Source organism: Phalangium opilio, unplaced genomic scaffold (genome assembly GCF_054372755.1).
Source record: "Phalangium opilio isolate 3A_F unplaced genomic scaffold, DU_Popi_V2 ptg000075l_1, whole genome shotgun sequence".
In the NCBI taxonomy this organism is placed as follows: domain Eukaryota; kingdom Metazoa; phylum Arthropoda; class Arachnida; order Opiliones; family Phalangiidae; genus Phalangium; species Phalangium opilio.
In genome coordinates, this window is record NW_028324184.1 from 102,869 (window position 1) to 128,847 (window position 25,979).

Consider the following 25,979-nt stretch of genomic DNA (forward strand, 5'->3'; position numbering starts at 1 on the left):
GTAGAGGGTTTTACCTATATAGAAAAGCAAGGGACAATTATTTTCCTCCTCCCGGTCGGGCACCCTTTAGATTTTAAAGGGGTCGAAAGAGAAGTACGAGCCCCAGAGGAAACATTTTCCGACCCCTCATCCCCTGACTTAAACTTCCCTTCCCCTTTTCGGTATACATCCTACAAATTAAAACGAATAAAGGTAAAGTTATACGCCACGCTGAGACTCGCAACCCCAAAATGACACTGGGGTTTAACTCTTTCATTACAATTTTATATCAGTTCTAATTCGTCGGATAGAAAGTGCATGAGCTAGACGAATTTATGTCCCTCGAAAGACGATGGCGGTAAAAATAATAAGGAGAACGTAAAATATAAGGAGCAAAAGGGTATACCGACAAAAATGCCGATCTTTTTAAAGGGATACTTAAATTTGTCAGAAAAAGGCTGATATATTTATATCTGAACGGAGTCTTTGAGTTTTTGCAGGATGTGGGATAATTGCCTTGGAGTGTTCTTACACCTCCAGGGTAGGAATGGGAGGAGTTACGAGTCTCCCTTCTGACGTACCTACAGCCTTATCCAATTAAAAGCCAGATTTATAATGAATATAGCTCTAGTTACACCGTTTTGACATTCAAGAATACCTTTAAGGGTAAGGAGGAGAGGGGCATGGGTTTGGTTTTTAGCTGTCCCAAGATAATTCTATAACAAGTACATACAGAGGCCCTAAGACTGGCGACCCCTAGGAACTAGCTACCATCTCCTAAGAAGATTAAAACCTTGATTAAAATGCAGGGAATTAAAAACTAGCTTGGACAATAAAAAATTTTCTTCAAGTCCCCGTGTCTAGTTTTTCAAGGAGAACAATATTTTATGTCTCGAATTATAAAGGTTAAGATTTTTTTATAAGGTCTTATATTTTTGGGAGTTAAGTTTAAGGGGCCACCCAAAAAAAATATTATGATAATTTCATTGTAGGCCTACGTTCTTTAAAATTGAGGGACAATTACTGATTTTATTTCATATCAAATAAAAAAGATGGAATTTAATCATACATGGGATTAACTTTCCCATTGTTTCAAGAGATGATTTTTGAATCAGGATTAAATATCAGGATATAAAGGGGTAGGTCAAGTCGACCACAATCTTGGAAACTTACTAAATTCATGTACAGAAAACTGAGCTGTTTATCAATTACTTAATATCTAAAACAAACTAAAACCGAACCAAATTCTTAGGGCCTTTTTTGGGGTTTACAAAAAGTGATAGGTATACAAAAAGAATTTCAAATTATATTCTCTACCGCATACATTGGTGCAACGGACTCTCTAGAGGGCAGACGAGCTAAAAAAACTAAATAGCAAGCAATTAATAAAAATTGCAAAACGGTCGAGTTGCTTATCTATCAATAAAATCTTTTTCGGAACAGAATGCTTGACTTAACACAAACACGCTACATTAAACATCTAAATTAATAATAGAGAAACTGAGAGAGAATAATTAAATGTTTACAATTAAAAATTCAATTAAGGTGTAGGAAATTGAATAGTTGCGTGGAATGGTTTTAAATGGTCAATGAAATACTGAAGTCTATACTAAATAAAAATACCAAATAAAAATAACTAAGATATTTTTTTTGGGATTTTTTTTTGCAACATTTCAAATATTATAATATGTCTATTTCCAATATTAAATAAGTTACGAGAAATTAAACCCTATGCTCTAAACCCAATTCACATTATTCTCATTTCAAGCAAAAGATATCAATCAGTAGAAATTTAGCAATTGTGTTAAAATTAAAACCTCTTCAACCTTCTTCGTAAACCGGACCTCATTACGCCTAAATAATTTTAATTGTATAAAAACACAAAAATCAGGAAATCGCACGAAGCCAGCCAGGATCGAGCCAAAAAAAAAGTTCGCAACTTTTTTCAGATAGGGTCAAATTTCCCGCGGAAGACAAGGCGTGAAAAATGGAGTATTTTTGGATGGGAAACAATTGAATCTTGATATTATTTTTGGATATCCATTTTTCTTCATGCACGGACGCGGTGTCGAAAGCCTCTAGAAAGAACCTTTAATTCAGGGTGCAAGCGAGCAACCAACGTACGAACGCTGCTCACAATGGAAACATTAAATGTCGGGTTATTAATTATATCTCTCAACCCCCTCTAGAGCTCGCCGCCTGTTCGTTCCCTCCTCTGGTTTTAATTTCGCGCGTGTCTTCCTACATTTTTTCCCTCTAAAAAGCTAAATTTGCGCCCATTTTCGAGGAATAACATTTAAGAGAGAAAAAGAGAGAAAGAGAGAGAGAGAGAGAGAGAGAGAATCGCCCATTTTAATAGTGGCGTAATTATTGTAATCATCGAACTAGTTAGGAATAGAAAAACAGGATGGAATAATTTAAAGGGACTCTGAAATCCAATAAAACCGCGGAGTCGCCATCTTTCCAAAGAAATTTAAAGAAGACCGTGTTAAAATTATTTATACAGGATGTTTATGATATAAATCTGGCAAAAATTAAAGGGGGATGTTCTTTTTTGGGGACTTTAAGTCAAAAATGTAATTTCTATCTCCATTATGCCGTCCGGGCCAATGTTTTCGAGTAAACTTGATTCACTTAAACAGGGTTATATGTAAATATTTTGAACAAATTAATATAACTTTCGTTTCATTGTCCCTTGGAAACGAAAAAAAGAAGCCAATGATTTTATAAAAAGGGAGAGATTTGGGCGATGCATGGGGGTCATGGAATATTTGGCGCGTTTTCTCCAAAGTAGTAGCCAATAAACCAGATCTTTGATAAGATCGTAGCACGAAATTTTATACGTAATTTATTTTTTTTTCTTCTTTATTTTTATACGATATAATAGAATATTACTGACCGAAGAAAAATTGGTTTACGAACTATCTTTTCTGATATCAAAAACCTCTTTATGAATTATTCGTGATCGGCTGTAATTTAAGGCATAGATTATTAAGAACAATTAATAGAGTATCAATATAGGTGCACGTCCAAACAAGTGATAAATCTTATATTTTAAAAGAAGTGGCGATTTTTTTCGTGCACAGTTTGATATAATCCTCTAAAATTAAGCTCTAATCTCCTTCTTATACTTTAAAAAACACCGTCAAAACAATTAAAAACTGTATACTCAAAATCCATTAAAAATTACTTTAAATTTCAAAACTCCGCCCAATAAATTTTCCAACCACTATTAAAATATAAAAATAAAAAAACGCAAATCCGGTGATAATTAAACTGTAATTAATTTTGTATCTAATTAAAAATAAAACATCCCTTGTTTTAAAGCGTCAGATAATGAATAGGTGGCACGAGACATAATCGTGGGAAATATACCCGATGCTGGCTTCAAATTTCAATCATAAAAAAAAATAAAAAAAAAACTTAAGATCGTGAACATTTAAAAGTTTAATTACCATGCCAGGTAGAAGAAAAAGGTTTCGTGCTCCTATTTTGTCTTAAGGTTTTGTTCAAAAATGAAAATCGTTTAAATGAAGAGAAGGATTATGAGAGGGTTTTTAACATATAATGAACGGTTTAAAACGCGGTGGAGGGTCTTGACTAATTTATAATCTTTAAATACACTCGAGCTTACAAGCTACTAGTTTTACTCATTTTTGTTCACCTAGCTTCGAGTATTCATTTATAAAGATTTTAAAAGTCAAAAATCGTCTGAAATCATAATATCGTAACTCCAATATTTAGTAACATTTTTATAATGTTAACTTATGAAAGAGGGAAGTTGTCAGTTGAAGTTGTACATGCACTAGGTCTAAATTTAAAGAATTAAAAAGCGCAATTTTTTCTTTTATCTGGATGAAGGGAATGGGAGGCGCCAAAAATATTTCGTATTACATTAACCTTGCAGCATTGGTACCACGACTGCCCTAGCAAGTTTGACAAAAAACACGGAAGGAAATCCCTTGAACTTATATATATTGTTTTGCTTCTAAGAAAACTTTTAATATACGCTAGGCCTAGTTGTAAATCAGTGAAACGAAATCAATTTAATAGGATTATCATTTGAGTGAGCGAAGTTTCATTGCAGATGCATGATTTAAATCTATTTAGAATCATGGTTTAAGCAGCACACCACCGTGTTTGCAAGGTTACGTATCCACGTAGGTGGTTTTGTACCAAAGTTATTAATTACATTGTTACGAAGTAATTTTTTCGCGATGTTCGCCTGTCAAATTAGTCCCTATTATTAACAAGAAGCGTAATTACGTTTCCATTGCATTTTTCTTTTTAAAACCCATTGTCGGCTTGCCTTTTAAGAATTGCAATATCATTTTATTTTTTATTTTTTTTTTTATATTCTACCGTATTATAAAATGACGAACACCGGTCCGGGGGCCTCATACGTCAGATTTTTTGGTTCAATGATGACGGGGCCTCCCATAAAATACAATTTTTAAAGTCTATATATATATATATATGTACCTTTCTGTTTACCTGGTTAAATTATTATGCAAATTAATTTAGTATCTGAAGTTAATCTACTACACACATTGGTAAATATATGAATAAATTAATATATTAAAAGAATGTTGATGTTTTCTTCGCTCTATATTTTTACGATTATCTTGTCATCGGTAAACATGATTAAATTTTTATTTGGTTTAATTTGAAGGTAGGGTAACTAAATGAGAAAAAGCACCACTGAATTTGGTGACATAATGATATAGAAACGACAACATTATGATTTCATTAGTCAAAATTGAAATTCTTTCACACTCCCTTTAAAACTTGAAACTGAATAAACAAGTGTAAAAATGCAAATTAGCATATTCCCGCCTATTAATACATCACTATCTAACGCGTCATAATCAAGTTATGTTTTACGTAAGCTGTCAAGTCTCATTTCGTAAGAATTTCTTTCAAAATCAAAACTAAAATAATAATAAAAAAAATTAATAAAACTAAATAAAATTGAAACGATATAAATAAATTTACATATTCAAAAAAATTACATCATTCGATATTATTTTAAATCGCTCTATTAGGAGTAATATTTTTGTCCCGAGGGCAAAAAGGAGTCGATTGACGTAACGAAATATAAATGGAAAAAAAACCATTAAAAGAAAAAGAAGACATCAAATGTAATTGGTAAGGTAATTCCTAATTATCTTTGTATTAATAATCGTACTATTCAATTCTCGATTTCAAACGTTGTTCGAGTTAGATACATATACAGGGTGTTACTGAAAGAACATTTGCCAAAAGAATATTTCCCTTAATTAATGGGAGCCTTATCAGAAAAACCCTGTATATTGTTAGAGTTAGAATCGCAATTATATATCAATTGACATAATCATTTATTTAATAATTAGATGTTGGGTGGTATGTACAAGCCACATCATTCGTCAAGGGGTAATGAAACTCAAAGAGTTCAGAACGCAACTTTATCTGCATATAGACAAGAAAAGAAAGAATTTCTTTCATCTTCTGATTGCAGTATGTTATGGAACGGATAGACTCTTAGTAATTTTCTTTCTACATCTGTCCATTCAATTCAACCTCAAAATTCTTTTCACCATACGCCTTAATTCACTCTCCCTTTAACCGCAAAAACACTACCACCAGAACCACTTAAATCCCAGTGATTCGTTAAGCCTAATCTTCAAGATATAATACGGAATCAAATTCTTAAGACCCTGCATTCATGGAAGTTCCCAATTGATAGAAAACGGTCTCCTGGAGCTCGGCTCCGCATCGCATAAGTATAAAAGGGACGCGCGGGGGTAAGACATACCGGAGGGGGGTAGGGGGTAGGAAACTCGCCTAGGGCGCCCTGTGGTAATTAATAGCTCGTCATGCAATTCTCCCTCGGTCCTCTAATAATAATCCGTTCATAAAAGCACCCCGAATACACCTAAATTTGTTCAAGCGAAGAATCGGAGGTTCGTGAATAATTCCAACGCCTTTCATTCCATTCGCTCTTCCTCGGTGGACAAATTTGTGGAGAAAATAGCGTGACTGAGTAATCAAAGCCCGTGTATACTGCAGCGCCCCTCAACTCTCTATAATAGGAAGTATAACAAATAGACGTTATCAAATCCTCCTCTAATTAAATGTCGGTAGGTAAGTTGAAATTCACTTCCCTAAGAAATCAAATTACAGCATCATTGATTGTAAAACGTTTCCACACCTTTTCCCTGAGTTGTTCCTTAGGGACCGTCCATAAACTACGTCACACTCTTATGGGGGGGAGGGGGTTTCTAAATTTGTGACGGTCCGTGACAAGGGGGAGGGAGGGGTTCTTCGATGCGCGACGTCACATTTAGCAAATGATTTTGTTACGAAGTCAGTAAGAAGCAGGTTGGCTCTCTTATGTTATGGAAGAAGAAAGACAACATTCCATAGTCCACCGTTACAATAATTTACCAAAATTGTTATTCCATCATCGTTTAAACAGTAGAAAATTTATGCAATTATCAACTATTTACACTTTTATATAGCCAATTTAAATAGCGCATTTAAAATAAACAGCGTAATCTCTCTTATGTCTTTGTTTATTCGCCCCTATTATTTGTGAGGATGAATCAAATTCCCCTGCCGATTGAAATGGTTTCGATTCTTTGGCCAATTTTCTAAATCTCAAGCTCGATTAGACTGTTTTCGGTGACAGTGTCGAAACCTAAAATTGTGCCCCTTTAACTAAGCTTTATGGAACTTTTTTGAAGCTTATAAAAAGCACATCCAGACATTAAAATTCTAAAGGTCAATCAGAGGGAAAAAGCTTGAGAACTTTGAATTTTCAGCCGAGCAAAATATTTCTGAGAGGGCGGCATATCACTCAAGAAATTAATCAAATTAAATTTGAAAATTAAGACAAATCATAGTGCGAAGGGGGGGGGGGTTAAAGAAATGTGACGTGGTTTTTAGGGGAGGGGTCTGAGAAAAGCGTGACGAAGCGTGATCTGGGGGGACGGGGGGGTCAGAAAATGCTTTTTTTTCGCGTGACGTAGTTTATGGACGGTCCCTTAACTAGATTTAAATTCCCTAATCTTTTGGAGAATTTCATTAGATTCTCAGGTTTTCATCAAACCTATTTTCCAATCCCCTGATCTGATTTGCTAAATCTAAACATACTCAACAAAATCGCTGAAAAAGATAATTATTATAACCTTATTTTAACTCTTGGATTACAAAATAAATCGAAATATTTTGATAACCTTAGCTTAATATACTTCCATCATTTTAGTATATACAACAAAATATTCCCAACAAATTTAAAGAGTCGAAAAGGATTCTTACATACAGATAAGAGAGGCAAACTATATGTACGCTTATACCTCCTTTATTTCATACTTACAACCTCATTATAAACTATATACACGATGATACTATATAGTCATGGGCTTTTACAAATTTAATAGCAACAAGTTACGGAGGATGCTTTTGGTTTGGGAGATGAGATGAGAGAAACCAGGGACGAGAATGAATGCGGAGAGAAAAGGGAGAAAATTAAGAATTAAGCGTAACCCTTACTCAATCGCGTTAATTGAGCACTCCTAAACAAAACGATTTTTATTGATAAAGATAATATTTATCGCCTTCCTCTCTAATTAATAACTTTTGATAATTATAAAGGTGCGTTAATTGAACATTTACATTATTTAAAGGACCAATGAAGTAAAATAATTTGATTTTTAAATGAAAGTCTGTCGTAAATGAAAGGAGGCGTTCTAAGGGTCAAAGTTCAGAGAGAATATGGATTGATTAACCCTAGATAAAACAAAGAAATAGCCACGTATTTTTCTTAACTCTTCAATGGTAAATATTATTATTAAGTAAACCAAATCCAAAAATTGAGAATTTTTAATAAATTAAAGTTCGAAGTTAGAGCGGGGTCGTTCACAACAGGAGGTTTTTTATAAAACCCCAAAAAATATCGTATTACAACTCCAAAATGAGGCCCCAAGATTCGACGCAATTCTTAGAAGAAAAAAAGGAAGACCTTAAAGTTGTAGAAAATTTATATAAAAAATATCAAACTCATAAAAGCGAGATTAAAATGCAGATATTTTTAAACTCCTCCCAATTTATCCCTATAAAATAGATACAAACAAAAAATCTTAAGTTATTAACGGGTATAACAACAAATTTCTAACATAAATCTCATAAAAAGAACCCTTATATAAAACTTTGAAAATCGGTATTACAAACTAAACTAAGATAGGAAAAAACCGGTATCAAAAACAAAACTTCTAGGGGTGATATCAGTGAAATATCAAACAGTTAATTCGGTATATATATTTTTTGGTTCTGATATATTCGTGAGCCACGGTATTTCAAAATGTTGACAGAAACTTCAATTCTGGAGCTATATTATCGTCTGTTTTGTTTAAAGTATTAATATAAATCAACGCTCAAATTTCCCAGGACCTACAGAATGAATAAGGGTGTAAATGCCCACAGTGGGTTGAACCCTCGTTCGGTTAAAATCCTTTGGAAAAATCTTAAAAAAACGTAAGAGAGAGCTAGGGGGAAAGGTGGGAAGGGATAAGAGAAAGATATGTCTTAGAAAAGCCGCCGAAGTGATCGAAAACTAAAGACCACCCGCGAGATGAAATGGTGAAATAATATGGCATGAAAGTTAAGCATCCCTTAATATAAATTATTAATCCACCGATAAGTTAAATAGCAGACAATCCTTAAAATTAAATACACCTCGTGCTGCACAATAGCCACAAAATGCCGGAAGATATGTTAGTTGGCTAAGGTTATTTATTTAGTGTGGTTATTACCGTCCCAAACATTTTTACCAAGTGATAAAATGATTTGCGAGGTTTGAATTAAGCTATACTTGAACGTGGAGTATTATTTAAATTTCCAAAATTATTTTCTTTCTAGTTTTTAAATCCTAAATTGAAAACAACGTCTCTTAGGGCAAAATATCATAGCACATTTTCGACTCAAAATTTATTTCCCAAATAACATCCCCCTTAATTTATGCCAGACTTATATGAGGGTGCGTTTCGTAGTATCTGTACTTAAGGAACGGGTCTACTGGAAATTATCTTAGCTAAAAATGAATGAATTTAACTCCGGAGCTTGCGGGAATAATAATATACAGTTATTACGCCACAACGATAATCTAATAGTACTGAACTTGTTCGCGCAATTTCGGTGGACAAAACTTAAGGTTCAATGAATTACGTTTGACTGCGAAATATTCAATCTTACTAAATTGAAAAGCGTAGATATATTTTGAAAAACTCATACATCTGTGTCCAAAAAAAAGGGAGGTTATCTTTATCTTTGTTTTATTTATAAATAAACGCGTATTAACACTTACGAATCAATTTTAAATTTCCACGGCGGTAGGTATATATAACAACAGATAAAGAAATACAAATTCTAAAAAGCTTAATTATGATAAATGGGAGCTAGTTTTTAACGCCAAAGCACGAGGTTTGTTTACTACCTTAAATAAAGATAACGCAATAAATTATGATTTAACATAACTTAATTGATTATAGTTGTTGAATAAATAAGGGTTTTCACCCCTTAAGTTAAAGTGAGAATGAAACTATTACATATAAATTAGGGAGCGAATGGTGATGCGCCACTTTGAGTTACAAAGGTTGCGTATAATCAGAAGTGAGATGAGACTAGAAGTGAAGGGCTCTAGTATTAATAGTAGATCCGGTCATTAGTGAACAAATTTGAGGATTTTATGCCGCTTCCCACGCGATAAAACTAGAAAGAAAAAAATTGGTCGAGTTCCAAAAACATTTCCTACCCCCTTCCCCTCAACCTAAAGCCACGGAACACGGACGCGGGTGCTTGAATCTAGTTCGGCCGTCTACCACCGCGAGCGTCTCACGTTTTGGAGGGAAAATTCAGAAACCGCCACCAGAGGGCCAACCGTTCGTGTGTTATCAAGAATATTCACTTTCGCCGAGTGAAGAATTTGGTTAGCTCAGTACTTCTGGTCTCATCTCACTTCTGGTATAATAGATAATCAAACGAAATAACAATTAGTCCGAGCTAATTAAATCGGGAATATTTTTGGACAAACCCATCCCTTAGGCGAATTAACGAATCAAATAATTAAAAACGGCAATTATCAACTATTAAACACTATATACCTCGAAGATGCAGGCTTGCAGAAGAAGAAGAACGATTTTAAAAACCGTTTAATTGTTTCCTATATATAGGGGAGGGTGCACCCTTGACCCTACGCATGCGTATTAAGGAATCTAATTAAAGGATATACAGCGCGCCAAAAGTAGCGTGGAAAACCGGTAGCACTGGGAGCAAATCATTAACCATTATTTTGTAGTCACGATTTGAATTTTTATAAAGAAAAAAAAAATTGAGGAAAAAAATTTCGGGGTTCTATACATCGCCTATTAAATCATCATTGCTCTAAAATAGCCGCCACGAAAAACAATTTAAGGAGCTATTAGCTTTAGAAAGGTGAATACTATAATAAGGACTGGGGGAATGTTTTTTTTTTAAAAATTGAAATGTTATTTAAAATTGTATACCTTGTACAGGCTAACCGGTTATAGGGTTAGACGTTTTGTAAATTTGGGTATTTAAATTTAATAATTTCTGTAATTGGGCGGTGTAGTCAAGTGTCTAGTGACAATCTGATCGTTCCAATTGTAAAATGACCCCAGTCGTAGTTCCGCAACTTCAAAGTAAAAAGTGCTAAATTTTGTTGAAGTAATTATTAATTGTCCCCCTTTATAAGTAAATGTATAGGGTTGAAGTTAAAATGGCCCCCCTACATGTTGAATTTAAAATGGCCCCCCTACATGTTGAATTTAAAATGGCCCCCCTACATGTTGAATTTAAAATGGCCCCCCTACATGTTGAATTTAAAATGGCCCCCCTACATGTTGAAGTTAAAATGGCCCCCCTACATGTTGAAGTTAAAATGGCCCCCCTACATGTTGAATTTAAAATGGCCCCCCTACATGTTGAATTTAAAATGGCCCCCCTACATGTTGAATTTAAAATGGCCCCCCTACATGTTGAATTTAAAATGGCCCCCCTACATGTTGAATTTAAAATGGCCCCCCTACATGTTGAATTTAAAATGGCCCCCCTACATGTTGAATTTAAAATGGCCCCCCTACATGTTGAATTTAAAATGGCCCCCCTACATGTTGAAGTTAAAATGGCCCCCCTACATGTTGAATTTAAAATGGCCCCCCTACATGTTGAAGTTAAAATGGCCCCCCTACATGTTGAAGTTAAAATGGCCCCCCTACATGTTGAAGTTAAAATGGCCCCCCTACATGTTGAAGTTAAAATGGCCCCCCTACATGTTGAAGTTAAAATGGCCCCCCTACATGTTGAAGTTAAAATGGCCCCCCTACATGTTGAAGTTAAAATGGCCCCCCTACATGTTGAAGTTAAAATGGCCCCCCTACATGTTGAAGTTAAAATGGCCCCCCTACATGTTGAAGTTAAAATGGCCCCCCTACATGTTGAAGTTAAAATGGCCCCCCTACATGTTGAAGTTAAAATGGCCCCCTACATGTTGAAGTTAAAATGGCCCCCTACATGTTGAAGTTAAAATGGCCCCCCTACATGTTGAAGTTAAAATGGCCCCCTACATGTTGAAGTTAAAATGGCCCCCCTACATGTTGAAGTTAAAATGCCCCCCCCTTCATCTTGAAGTTAAAATGGCCCCCCTACATGTTGAAGTTAAAATGGCCCTCCTACATGTTGAAGTTAAAATGGCCCTCCTACATGTTGAAGTTAAAATGGCCCTCCTACATGTTGAAGTTAAAATGGCCCTCCTACATGTTGAAGTTAAAATGGCCCTCCTACATGTTGAAGTTAAAATGGCCCTCCTACATGTTGAAGTTAAAATGGCCCTCCTACATGTTGAAGTTAAAATGGCCCTCCTACACGTTGAAGTTAAAATGGCCCTCCTACACGTTGAAGTTAAAATGCCCCCCCCTACATGTTTAAGTTAAAATGGCCCCCTACATGTTGAAGTAAAGTTACTGCCTATAATGTTGTTATTATAGATTCCTCAACACCTTTGTTGTACATAATTGTTGATTACTACTACTACCACTCGAAACACTTTGATCACGTTTCTAATCGATATACCTGACATCTCAAATGGTGTTTACATTCGTAGCGCGCAAAACAATATACACACCGAGATACACAAAGTAGGTATAGGTAAGCGGGCATAAACAAGAGATGTACTCACCAGACTCCAAACTATCGGTTTCCATGGTAACCCTCGTGGGTGTCGTATCTCTCCGTTGGCGCGGCAACTTTTTGTCGCGAACATCCGGCGAGCTGCCATCTCTAGAGCCATCCTCATCCTTCTCGGAGCGACCGCCATCCGGAAGTTGATGGTCAAAAACTTTCAAATCTTGTTTCGAGTCGTTGATTTGACGTAAACGGTCCGCCAGCGCCGACTGGAGACTGTCTAAAGAATTAAAATTTAAAAGAAATCTTATATTAGAGATAGTGGTATACGAAGAAAATCCAAAAGTTTTGGAAATCATTATGACGACTTCATTCAAGATTTGAGAGATTAAAGAGCGGGTGAAATATGTTTTTAAACTAATTTCGATTTGATATTAAAACAATACCATAGAATCTTTGATTGCAATTCATTAATTACAATCGTTAATTAAGAAAACAGACTATCTTGATAACTTTCGTTAAAAATTATAAAAATGGTACTGTATTGTTTTATTAACGTTTCAGACTCCCTTTAAATGTCTCCCCTCAGTTGGGGATACGGCTTGGTGGTCGTCACAGCATGACGTAACTTAGTACCTGTGACGTTTTCTCCCATGGTTTTCCATTGAAGATAGCTAAAGGTGGGTGGACGTAGCCTCTGGGACTCGAAGATATTTTCTTATCCCAAAAACTCCGCGGGGTTACCATCCAAGTTTTAGTCTTGTAGTACCATACCATGCAGCGACTTCCCAAACCCAACAAGGGGTCTCTCAATCGTTGGTCCGTGTGCGCGCACCCCAAGCTCGCAAGAACCTTTATGTAATACGTGGGAGATATTTTTAATATCACCAGAAGTAGATTAACTCAGAAATTATTAATTATAAAAAGAATGTTTCAATTTAAAATTGCGAAAATACTCAAATTAAATTAAAATTCAGAAATTGTGAATACGCGAAGACGAAAGAAGAACAATTTTAAGCTATACAGCTTCGAGTTACTGTGCTTCAGTTATAATAATGGCATACCAGAACATAGTTCTGAAAAATAAGACCTTTTAAACGCTATGCGGTTGTTGGACCGCGTCAGGCTGGGAAATAGCACACTTCCTCTGGTCCAAAACCAGTTTATTAATTGCTTGGACTAGTTTTTTTAATTCAAAAAGTGGGGGTTACTGGTCCTCGGGACCAGTTTATTAATTGCAAATCTATTGGAGAACAAAGGCTGGGACCAGTCCGGAGACCAGTTAATTATTTCGGGGACTAGAGGGGTCACTGGTCCCAAGGACTAGTTTAAAAAATATCATTATTTCCCAGCCTGGACCGCGTGCCTTCAAATAGTTTTTTTTAAAGTGACGGATAATTTGAAGTCTTCACTCGCATTTACTTGAAAGTAGTTTAAATAACAAACTTGTCGAAGTTAGACACATTCTTGGATGAAATGGTCTATGGTGTTACGAAACGATGTAAGGGGAATGAATATATCACGCTGATTCTGAAGATGTTTTTCACTTTCTTAAAAAATGAGAACACAGCTGCACGCGATTTTTTTTTAAAAGCTCTTAATTTTTTTAAAAACACTCGATGTCGTATTGTGAATTATTATTTTCATTTAGTTTTTATTTTCTTTAACATAAATTGAATTAAATGGACTGCAAACAGCGGGAATTACGTTAAATTAATTCGACGAAAGAAAAGGGTCACGTGTTAGAAATTGTTTTGGAATGAGCTTATAAAATAGTGAATGCTTCTCGAATTGGAACTATGTGTCTATCTACAATATTAAAAAAGGTTATGAGATAGGGCTTTTTGTGAAGCAGACAATTGTCAATCACTGCAGAGATTGAGAGGGCACTAAGTTGTTCACTTCGGGTCATTAACTTCTGATAATAATAGAGACATTAGCCAGGTAGCTCGCAATCGATAAAAGGGACGCAACTTTATAAACCAAATCGGGGAAAACACAAAACACATTTACATAGTGTAATAATACACCTAGGAACAAAAAACGCCCCGATTTTGAAATGGTCTTTTTACGTAACTTGCAGCAAATCGATGAAAAACCGATTGTTATAATTTTGAGGCAAATTACGGTGAGCGTGTTACGGTATCATAATCGCGAAGTGAACATTTTAATAACAGGTAAAAACAAAAAAATATTCAAAGGAATAATAAACCAAAACTATTACTAGGCCTACTCTCCTCCTAATAGAAAATTTGACATAAATCTATGGCAGACCTGAATAACATTAAAATAAAAAAATATCTCAACTTGAACTTGCCAGCTTCCAAGAAAGTAGAAAGGTAAAATGTTTAAATACAAATAAAATCTGATATAAAAAATATGGGTATACTTGGATTTGTTCCAAAGCTAGCTTGATATACATTAGAACTCCTTTCTCCCTGCACCGCTCCCATATTCCTTCGACAGAACTCCATTGGGAATTGCAGTAGTGCGTGGGGTGGTGCACCAAACACGCGACTGCTATACTAAAAGGGATAGCTAGGGACGGTTCAATAAGAATTGAAGTGTAAGAAGGGATGAAACTACTACGTTTTAAAGATAGTGTAAATTGCATTACTAAAAAAGTAAAAAAAAATATATCAGATTTAACATTTCTGTAAAAAGGTGTGCAGCGGGTGAAACACTTCTACAGGGGCTCATAGAAAAAGCATTAAGAGTTTCAGCCTGAAGGTTGGGCTTCCCTTCTAGCTTGAAAAAAAAAGAGTGGAAAGCTAAAAATATTATTATTATGACTATTTAAATTAACATAGAAGGAAAATTCCTGTGTTTTTTGGATTTTTGGTTAAAAAGCAGTAAAGCTCAGATAATAGACCATTGAGTAAAATAAAAAAATAAAAAAATAAAAACAAATGAGATGAAAATTCATATCAACAGTCTCCATCGATTACGAAATAAGTTCTTGCCGTTGTTCGGTATCCCTTTAGATTGGTTTTCGTCCTGAAGGACATTTTACAGACAGGGAGTTTTAAACGACCCCCGGTAAACCCGGTAACACGAAATGTACGAGAGAGAGAAGCTATAAGGGAAGGGGGTAAGGTAGAAGGATTTAAACGTGGTAGGGGAAATGAAACTTTGCAGAGAATCCAACCAGCCCCACCTTCGGAATACTGGAGTGTCCCGCAGGGACACGTCCTAGATGCACGAACGCCAGTTCCAAGCTCGATCCTTCTGTACTCCAGAGCAATGCTAGCTGCAGAAACGCGAGCGAGAGAGAGAGGGGTGAGGGTGTGGGGGGAAGGGAAAGATACGGACGGGGCTAGCACCCATGGGCTTCCATTTAATGAATGCTTTCCCGGTTGTCCCACGGGGACAGGCGTCGCGCGACGGAGACCCGGGCCAAAAGGGAATTCCCAACGGGACAGACCAACGTATACCCTAGCTCGCCCGGAACCGAGCCCATGGTAATGACCAGATGTCGGGCGCAGGCGCGACTATCCTTCTCTTATACTATACTCTCAATACTGGCTCTATATATACGCGACCTTATAAAACTTTTTATCCTAACCCCTTTGAAAGGGAGAGTGAAAAGTAATTGGCGAAAGAAGTGTAGTTGTCTTACCGAATTAAAAGTCCTTCACTTCAAGAGGATCAAGTGTTTTAAAATTTACAGGAATGTTTTTAGAGGGAAATCCCATAGTATTCAGTCTCGCTGATTTGGCCCCCAAATTAAGGAAGTTTGTCTGAAGCCCAGATTTTTAGAGTTTAACTTCCAAAGCCCCAGCAGATATGAAGTCTTTCACACTTTTAAACTTTCGTTTTATTAAACTTCGGAAAACTATCAATTGAATGTCATTTTACCACTCCTTTAACCATCGAAAACGGTCGGAAAAGGGAAATTCCGAGGAAGTAAAGTCAAAATTTCCTCTTCTCACTCCTCTCTAAGGAAGAAGTTAAAGAGTAGAGAGAGAGAGAACCAAATGGGTGGAGGTGGAAAAGGGGTTAAAACCTCGTAGGAATACCCCCTTGCATCAGTGAGAGGGTGAGAGAAAAGTTACATCCGAAAAGAGATCCAGAGAAAGTAGCAGCATGCAGCAGCTAGATCCCGAAAAGTTTCGCGTCAAAAACTATAGAAGAAAAGCTAGCGAGAGGAACTGGTTGCAATGGAATCTTTTTTTGGCTTCGGGATCGAGTCGGACGTACGCTCTTTCCTTTCGTTGAACTCGCGCTTGAGTTGGTTGCTGCTGCTATGGTATGGTATGGCTAGATGTCCCAGATGTCCCGCGAGTTTTGGGGCAGAATCCAGGAAGGCTCGGGGCATTTAAAATCCCGATGGAATAAAAGGGGAAAGAATGTAAGAGGAACAGGAGAGACGAATGAAACTGAATCATTATCCGTTGGAATTTAGTAAAGGGGTATAGGGTATGTGGGATGGCTTGAAATTCTTCCCCAATTAGGGACATGGGCAAACGAGGGTTCCAACACTGGAAGAAATAAGTTCAATGTAAGTATCTGCCTCGAGGCAACTGATAGGTCATTGGAAAATTTTTTGGTGCAACTGAAACATTCAGATATATTATACAAGTAAATGTGTATACCCATTTGCCCACTTTCTTCGAAGCAATAGGTCACAGGACGGACGAATTAACTTGAAATTTTTTTTGGTACTATCGTGACACGGGTAGGTTTTAGGAGAAAGGCAGAGCTTCGAACCCCTCTAAAATGGCAGCTAGGGTCAAGAGGGTGAAACCTAAACCAAGCCAGGCGGCCAGGCCTGACTAGCTCTTGGATTAGGAGACCGAGGCACCCCTTTCTCCCTGGTATTAGGCTAGTGGAAATAAGTTAAAACGGGGTGCTGTTATTCCACTGGATGGAGAATTACAGCGCGGAAGGACACGGATATGTAGCTAAAAATCTCAAGGGGTTAAAGAGTCAGAGTGGAAAATGGTCCGGAGCAATGTTGTAAAATTCGGTGGCATGTTTGATTGCGGGACAAAACAGGGTTTATTGATCGTCAGAAATATCGTTCTACTATGTAGAGTATTAGTACTTAGCTTGTTTAGCTCGACCTAATGGAAATTATTAAAACCCGTATTCCCTAAGACCTAAGTCAACGCGGCGCTCGAGCTCGTTTCTGTACTTATCCTATGTTAATACAAGGGAGTAATTATTAAAGGGGAAAACGGTGCAGGAAGCAGGCTTATAGAATTAATGGTAATGAAGCGCGTAGGCCGCGACAAAAACCTTAAACACAACGACAAGATGCGACAAACTAGTGTATCGCTTCATTCCTCCTATGAAATAATGACACGTAAAATTACAGTCGCCAACTGACTGCAATATTTAGACAATCATGCGGGTAAACAATTGCGAGGTAATACTAATTATACTAGAACTAATAACCCTCAAAATAACAATCAAATCCTTAAAACTGATCATTTTGCCCGCAAATGCGAAACCGTTTCATTTATAAGCTTGTAATTATACTTTAGCGCGTGCTAGGAAAAAAAGGCGGGAAATCACGTGACAAGGAGAAAATAAGTCTTAAACATTGAAACTCATTGATATAGTCAATTCTCTCTCTCTGGCATATCTACGTTCGTTTTCCATTAACAATATTTCTTCATTTTTCTACGCGTATCAACTTCCATCGCATCTTTCATTTTCTTGATTCGATTTTCCTAGTGTACCTCTACTACCCCGGTTAAAAAACAGTCCACGGAAAAAGGGGGAAAAAAAGTCACCCCAAGGGTCGTAATAACTTCTGTCCTCTTCCACTCTGTCGCTATACAGTATACATTCCATCGGAACGTGGCCAGCAGGGTGTTATGGTCCCTGGCCAATATCAAAAAGGGGTACGCAACACCCATATACATACACCATGCACCTATATCGTCTACATTCTACAACTGCCTACAGGTATAACGTAAAACCCCTTTTTGCTTGTATATCGTATGGCATAAAGCTATTTCATCGCGTAGCGAGCAAGCGAGTTTTCGGGAAAATTCCCAAGGGGGTCTACCGCTAGAGCGTGCTCCATATCCGAGCCGTGTTTCTCTCTCTCTCTTAACTCGACTATTTCGGGGTTCGGATCCAATGCTAAAATGTTATAAGTACGATTAAACTCGAGATTACGTAAGAAAATGTAATATTTATTTGAATTTTTTCAAAAAACTTAATCACTAATTTCAAATTCAGAAAAATTAAAATTGTCCGATGAACTTTTGAACTTTCGCCAAGTGCCTAAGATAAGAATTAATTAATAATTTGGATTTTAAACCATATTAAACTAAACATTAAGCCATAGTTATGTAACCTTTATCGTCCAAAGTTCGTGTAAATAGTAAGTATAACCACTTTCAACTCGAATCAAATGTAGATAACGTAATTCAATATTCGTACGACTAAAATTATCGCGTCTATTTTAAATCAGCGCGGAGGTAACTCAAACATTGAACTCTCCATAGACTTAAATAATAGTTAAGGGCATAAAGTGGATTTCAAACTTGACAATTCTCTATCTAATCCCGATTATACTTGAGAATTACTTGGAAGAAATTAGAAAGAGTTTAAAGAGTTTAAAAATGAAGATGGAAAGTTACTTGGTTCTAGCATGGTGTATGTATATTTCTCTCTAGTGACGTTATACCATTGCAGGCCGTAGCCGCCTAGCGACTGGGATCCGGATTAAGAACCCGTCAAATATTCATGTCCCTGCGTCTTGCAATCCCACGGGTGTAACGCGGAGATCGGAGTCGCCTTGCGGACTCAGGCCGACGTTGCCGCCTATATATATTTCTCTCCTCTTACCATCCCAACATATCCTACACACACACTAGCAATAGCAATAGCAGCAGAGAGATATTCCCAAGACGGCAACACGGAGGAGAATTCCGGGTAATGTAGCTTAGAGGGGAAAAGACGCGTCGTAGACCCGCATTTACAAGAACTACCTTACCCCTGGAACAGTATATACTTCATCCCCCTACACCTTTACTGTCCTGGGCGCCACCATCGCTTAAGAACAAAAGACTTAAAGTTGAAGTAAAAACCTTTCTTTTCAAAATAAGACGTCTATGGGCGCACTTTTGTTACAAACCCCCGGAACTAGAAACAGTCGTAATTTCATATTTTACTTCAATACATCTGACTTCTAAACATAAGATACTTGTACGCTTTACTGAAAAATATAACTCCCCAATCGCGAATACTATCTGTACCTGCGTGCGATGCGATGGTGCTGGTGCATGTGCCCTGTTTCGCAACGCGTAGGAATATAATAGCCTCGGGGAGACGCATTAATGCTTTTATCCTAACGTTACTTTATATACCCTCCCCCCCCTGGTCCCTCCTTCACCCAATCCTCTCCCAGCCTATCCTTTATCCTCTCCGGTTTTCATAAATATGGTATCTAGGGGGATGAAAACGAAGGTTTGTTACTAACATTATAAAATCAGTATATTCTCATATACAGGTAGATGCCTCCATACACATATACCTTACAACATAAGCCTATGATATTCTCTGTAAATATGGGTCGAAAGGTTATTTGCGACGAGCAGGCGTCCTATAAATAAATAGCGTCTGCTTCAGCGTGTTAAAAAAGATCGCCAAGTACTAAGGCTCTTTTGAAAGAAAATTAGGTTATTGTTAGTTAGTTCTCTCATAATTTAGGATTTGTTCGAACATAGATGACCTGGAAGTCTATTTCATTTCATGGGCAATGCCGATACTATAGTCCCAAACTTACGCGTTATAGGGTTGTGATGATTCAGATTAACTTCACTAAAAGTAAGGTAACATTTCAGACAAATTTCTCTTAAACTAAAAGCAAAGTACTTTAAAATTTAAATTTTGTATTTCGAGATTAAAACTCAAAGAAATAATTAAAGTATTTATTTTCAAAACGCCAAAATAAAATAATTTTTTATTAATGCTATATAGGTCTAGCTCTGAAATAATTAATAATTTTCAATAAAACTAAAGTAAAAATTGAGACTAATATAATTATTATTTAAACGAATACGGTCTGGCCCACCTTGTTAATACGTAAAGTCTTACCACGTTAATTAATTAATTAATTTCTTTCGGTTTTCTCACGAACTGAATTACCCAATTTCATTGGTCAGTTCCGATTTAATAAATAATTAGTATATGATGCCGTGGGAAGAAGATATTTTTACATTTCTTATATTTTGAGGTTCACGTCTTTCTCGTGGGAATGAGATGGTTCAAAATGGTGACATTATTTGAGCGCGGTATCGAAAATTTCCAAAAACTATTTTAGGCACATTCATTTAAAACTATTACGGATACATTTTGAGAGGGCATAATTTGAAATTTGTTAATGTAGACTCTAGAAAAAAGCATACTGTCTTATAGCAAAATGTTTGTTAAGGCAAAGTTTAATATTCAATCTGGGCTATAAAGTCAAATAATCTTGTCAAACAAGAAAATCATTCTCCTCTCAAAACCAAGGCTTAACAAGTAAATTCCCTCATTTAACTAAAACCACTCGAGTTTTTAAAAACACAACCCCTTCCCCTTCCCCCCGGGTTCCATTTTGACTTCCCCCCGCCGGCCCTTTTTCCAAAAACCTTCTCCCATTGGCACTGCATGAGCCAAAACGTTCTTTACCATCTTCAGGACGTTAAAACAACTTTTAGCAACTAGTAAAACTTTTCATTTAAACCTTAGGGATTTGAAAAATAGCGAATGCCGCTGCTAGGAGCGTCGCACGGCCGAAGCGAGAGAGGGGGGGGGGAGCTGGGGCATCTCGAAATGTATATATATCAAAAATGCATTAATAAGAAGATCATTTCCATGAGGAAATTCCTTAAGGAATCTCTGTGAGAAAAGAGAAGGAGACCTTTTTCCAAACCAGGAGGGAAAAATGGAAAAGGGAGCTAAAGGTATCCCTCTCTCTCTCGCTAAAGTAAAAACAACGGTAAAGCTAAAAGGAGAGAAATTCTTAGAAAACTGCAGCGATGATGCTTCGGGGGCAAGAAAACTTCCCAGCATATCCCGACTTAAAGGGAGGATCAAATTGAAAAATTATAACTTCTTACCTCCGATTCATAGTGATATTGTTAATTAAAAATGCCAAACTATACGTGAAATCAATTTTCTATGACAAATTGCCAAAATGGCCATTGTTTTCGAGTTACAATAGGCCTTTCCATCTATCCGCCATATTTCCATCCCCCACGTTTTCCGACAAAAATTGGAAACTTGTACTCTTCCTATAGCAGGTCTGCCAGACATGGAACCCGTACAGTGCGTCTTATCTATGCAACCGATTAATATTACTGAACGTATTGTACCTTATACTCTAGCAGACCACCCTAAAAGTTAGGATTCGGTTTTTTAACTGTTGTTGATATTTAACTAGTTGTGCCACCATGGATATTTTAAAATCCTTTCCTAACATTAGAATAAGGTACAAACCTGGGCATTTTCGCGTATGAGCCTGAGGTTAGGTAAAAACATTGGCAGCCTAGGCCTTAGTCGTCACCAAAGCGAAGTAACCAAAAACTCTTGGCAACAGAACTGCCAGACTACATAGTTTAAGGAACACAAAATAGTAAACTAGTGCTATTATTGTTCTTTCTAAACTGGTACAGTTTTACTACTCCCATTATAGGAAAGGCCTAGTGCAGTCTTTGACGGATGATATTTTAATTAAACTTAAGGGGTCATCCTTAAAACAGTTCAATCGTAACTTGTTTAAGGTGGACTTAGGTCAAAATGTCATATTAGTTCATTTTTTTCATCCTTTTCGGAACGCAAAGAATTATAATTAAAGAAATATTAAAATTGATGACGATTTTCGACATTAATTTGATTATAAGTTGAACTGAAACTCTATAGATAGAGTTAGAGTTGATTTAAACTTGTCACCAATTTTGGTGGTCTACTTAAAATTTAACCTCTAAATTAAATTTTCAATTCAACCGCGCCGCGAATTTTACCACCCCTTTAGGAGTCAAACTAAAGAAGAGAAGAGAAGGGGGTAAAGGGGGAATGAAGGTGGAATTATCCAGGGATCATTGGAAAATGAAGAGGAGAGGTCCGCCGCCCCTGTAAGGCACAGCCAAGCCCTTCGTATACTCGGAAAGAGCTAGCTAGCGAGAAAGAGACCGAGGCCCTAGGACGTCGTTCCGCTGGGAATTTATTTATTAAACATATCTGTTGGAAATAAACGAGCCACTATCCTTGGAGAATCGAGCGTTGTCATGGAAACGATACTCTAAAAAAAGAGAGAAGAGGAGAGGAGGACGTTCTCTCGTTCTCAAAACAAAAATGAAAATTTTTGGAAAATAGCGAAAGGTATGCCGCCGCCGCGCTATGTCGGAAGTCATTGGGGAATTAGGCCTAGGAAATATCAAGCCGCCTCCACCCGTACATATATACTTGGTTCCGCGCTACTCTCACGGGGCATGCAAATGACCTAACGAGCAAAAATACGAGGGTATACACCACGGTACAAGACTGACGAGTGAGGTCAAACAAATTGCGAAGAAGTGGCCGCGCGAGTGTATAATAAGTTTCCTCTGACAATGTGGAGGAACAGATTGGGAGGAGCTAAATGACGTACTAGCTTTCGACGAATCAACCAATCCGATCATTACTTTTAGATGCGAGTTCGAGAAAGGGCGGAAACTTCGCTAAGCCTAAAGTGATTGATAATTTCTTTGGAATTAGGCCTAAGAAACTAGATGAAACGTTTTTGTTTACTTGTCAGGAACAATTGCTTTCAAAAACTCCGCTAAGCCTCGTCTTAAAACTATACCAGATATTTTAAAGATCAATTCACATTTTCGCGGCAACCCTGCAACAAACGTATTCGCAAGTTTCAACATTATTACTCGTTGCTGCCGCCAATGAGCTTGTCACGTGATCGTTAAGAAAGAGCGCGCGGTATTGATGGAAATTAAAAAGTGCTTTTAAAACTAAGAAAGGTAAAATTGGGGTTTGGTAATTTATTAATAGCGATACTACCTTAAATCGCTCCTTTTCAATTGCATAAGAAAAAAATTATAGAAAGAGAGTCTTCGAGTCTTCATTCAATTATTTAAACTCGAAAAAACTATACTAGTTAATTTTAAAGTTTACTCCGATATAGCTTGAGCGGGTAAAATGTTTTGTGGCGAAATAATTTTTAATTTATTCAAATGCAGATTTTTCCTTTTTGTTTACGATGTTAAACTTCGTCAACAAATTCACTCTTCAAAAGCTTCGTACCCTTTTTCTTTTCTAATTTCAAAATGAATGAAAAATTGAGAATAATGGGTAAGAAAAATTAAACGTAACTTTATTCCGTTTGATGTAGATACGCAAAAATTTTGAAAATGTTTGCAAAACATCAAAAGGAGTCCTTGATGCGAAATTAAAAATAGAGCCAAATATAATTTATGTTTTGGGTTAATTTGCGTTTGTTTCTAAACTCGATTCATTAAATGTAGTCATAGAATAAAAATAAAAATCATAATTATAATTAACCTGATAATACTTTTAAAAATAAATTAATTTTTCGTAGATTAACTTATAGAATTTAAAAGCACAACTTCTTTCACTTCAATCCACTACTATCTAATTTCAAAATATTCCTTAAACATCGTTACTAACACCAGAAGTTAATTAATCGAAGTAAATACGTTCTGAGCGAAAGATACGTGCCATATTGTTCAAAATCATAAAATTTCACTTCCTCTTAACTAATATTCTAATTTCTTCAAATGTTAGGAATAACCTTAAACATTCTCACGACATAGGGCTATTAAAAACATAGTCTACCATTTAATCCTTTCACTAGACAGAGACTACACGAAAATAAAGCCCAACTAGGCCTAGACCTCGATGACATAATCACTGTCATATTTTCCACGGGTAGTCTTCAATCGAGCCAAAAGTCCGACGTTATAATCTATGTCAATGTCCAGGTCTCTCTCCCTGGCGATACTCTCTTCGTGTCCTGGCGGACTACCCGGACAAATTGGCTTGTCAAAACGCGATCTTATCGACTTCCCACACAGAGAACGTACCGCATCCCAAAGGGGGTAGCATACTGTATAGCTGTGACATTTAAACAGTACCCACTTTAAAATACCAAAATACTATGGAAGCCTTCTAACTCTGGTCTGTTCTTAAGTTGAAAAACAGTATATAAAGAATACCTATAGTAGTTGACACGCGATTACAAAATCCACGCGCGCACGCAACACGAGTTCTCATTACGTAATATATCTCACGCGCCTGATCAACTAACAATTTCGATTAGAATCTTACAAGGTAAACTATGGTCATATTTTTAGTATTACGAAAGGCAAGATTTGAGATATGGCGTCAATTTAAATGAAAAGGTCTATTTATAAATTTCTCCTTGAATATTTGGAGACCTCATTATTCATTGACATCGCATTTAAACCCCTTACGGACTTTTTAAGTTGAATTCACTTCTTCTCACTCGATCTTTCTCCCAAACTAATCTATTTGGAATTACGTATTATAGGAGAACATGCATTCTCAGGAACTTAAAAAAAAAATAGAAAGTTAAGAATTCCAATTTTTCACGTAGGTAGATTGTATCCGGGTTTGGTCTTCTTATCAGACCATGGATTAGATTTTTAAGGTAACGAATTACGGTAGTACCATAGGCAATTATGTCGTGGGATGTCCATTTCAACCGAGATATATATATGTATAAAAAAACGTGGCTTAAAAAGGGTTATAGGTGGTATTATTATTTAAATGCAAATTTTTGTGGGTTTTACGTTTAAAATTTTTCCAAGGTCTAGTGAAATTGAATCGCTATACTTAAGATAATTTTTAAACCTAAGGAAAGATATAAATATTTTTTTCACCTGGACATGCCTAATAGTTTTATGTTCATTTTAAAACCTAAATAGACACCCAAACCTTCTTAAGTTCGTATATCAAATTCAATGAAGCATAAAATACTAAACATATTCAAATTCCTTCGTATAAACATCCATTTAAAAAAAACCACCCCAATTTACACACACATACTTCAAACTCCACAATAGTTCAGAGAAAAATCTACCCTTCAATATGACATAATATTTCCAGCGTGAAAGCAAAATTGTTCCATACAAGAAAAAAAATGATTTGGAGTTTTAAAATGAAGTCATATTGTTCGTGTTTCCGTGAGCATGACCGGGGCATCAACGGCAGCTAGTTCGAAAAGGTAGAAACTCAATCCGACCCCCGAGCACCACCACCGGGGGTCTAACCGTGGGACGTCCCGAATCCGGATCTGGGACCCCGGGGTGCACCCTCGAACATTTATTAAAAGATGAAGAAAGAAAAAACATTTCTCCCTAACTCCTCACTCACCCAAGATTACAGGTATACAAATGATAAAAACACAGGAGCAAGCCATAATATATTTGGGAATACTGAAAATTAAAGAATTTTTGAGACAACATTTTGCTAACGTAACTAGCGCTACTTTTCCCTAATCTGTTGAACATGTGATCCATGTTAACTCTACAGTTCCCTATACTCTTTCAAACAAGGAGACCACTCTCAGCTCTTCCAGAAATCACGTGACGGCATCGCCAGCTCATATGCTAACATAACTAGCGCCATTTCCCCCTAATAAAAGTTAAACATGATGGCATAATGTGTAAATTAGTTAATCTCGCTTCTACTCCCTACAAATACAAAACACCATTCCCAACTTGCCCCCTCACTGGTACACCAAAACACAAAAAGCGTCTTATTCTGAAGTACAGCCAGCCAGCCTATGAAGGTTGAAATCAAAACCCTTTGAATGATAATTTTTCCAAAAACCTAAAAACGTC

General features: G+C 36.6%; 1 protein-coding gene across 2 annotated transcripts in view; it reads right to left on the reverse strand.

Annotated features, from left to right (window-relative positions):
- LOC149658559 (uncharacterized) overlaps window positions 1-25,979 on the reverse strand; it is a 121,346-nt gene that overhangs the window by 64,994 nt on the left and 30,373 nt on the right. The window contains exons 1-2 of one of the 2 annotated variants that reach the window (XM_089844146.1): window positions 12,793-12,826; window positions 12,212-12,436 (exon numbers count right to left, since the gene is read on the reverse strand). In XM_089844146.1, the coding sequence (XP_089700272.1) occupies window positions 12,212-12,436; window positions 12,793-12,811 (244 nt within the window). In that variant the 5' untranslated portion in view covers window positions 12,812-12,826. Of the gene's footprint in view, window positions 1-12,211; window positions 12,437-12,792; window positions 12,827-25,979 lie in introns of those variants that run through there. The other variant, XM_089844145.1, reaches the window with a different exon arrangement.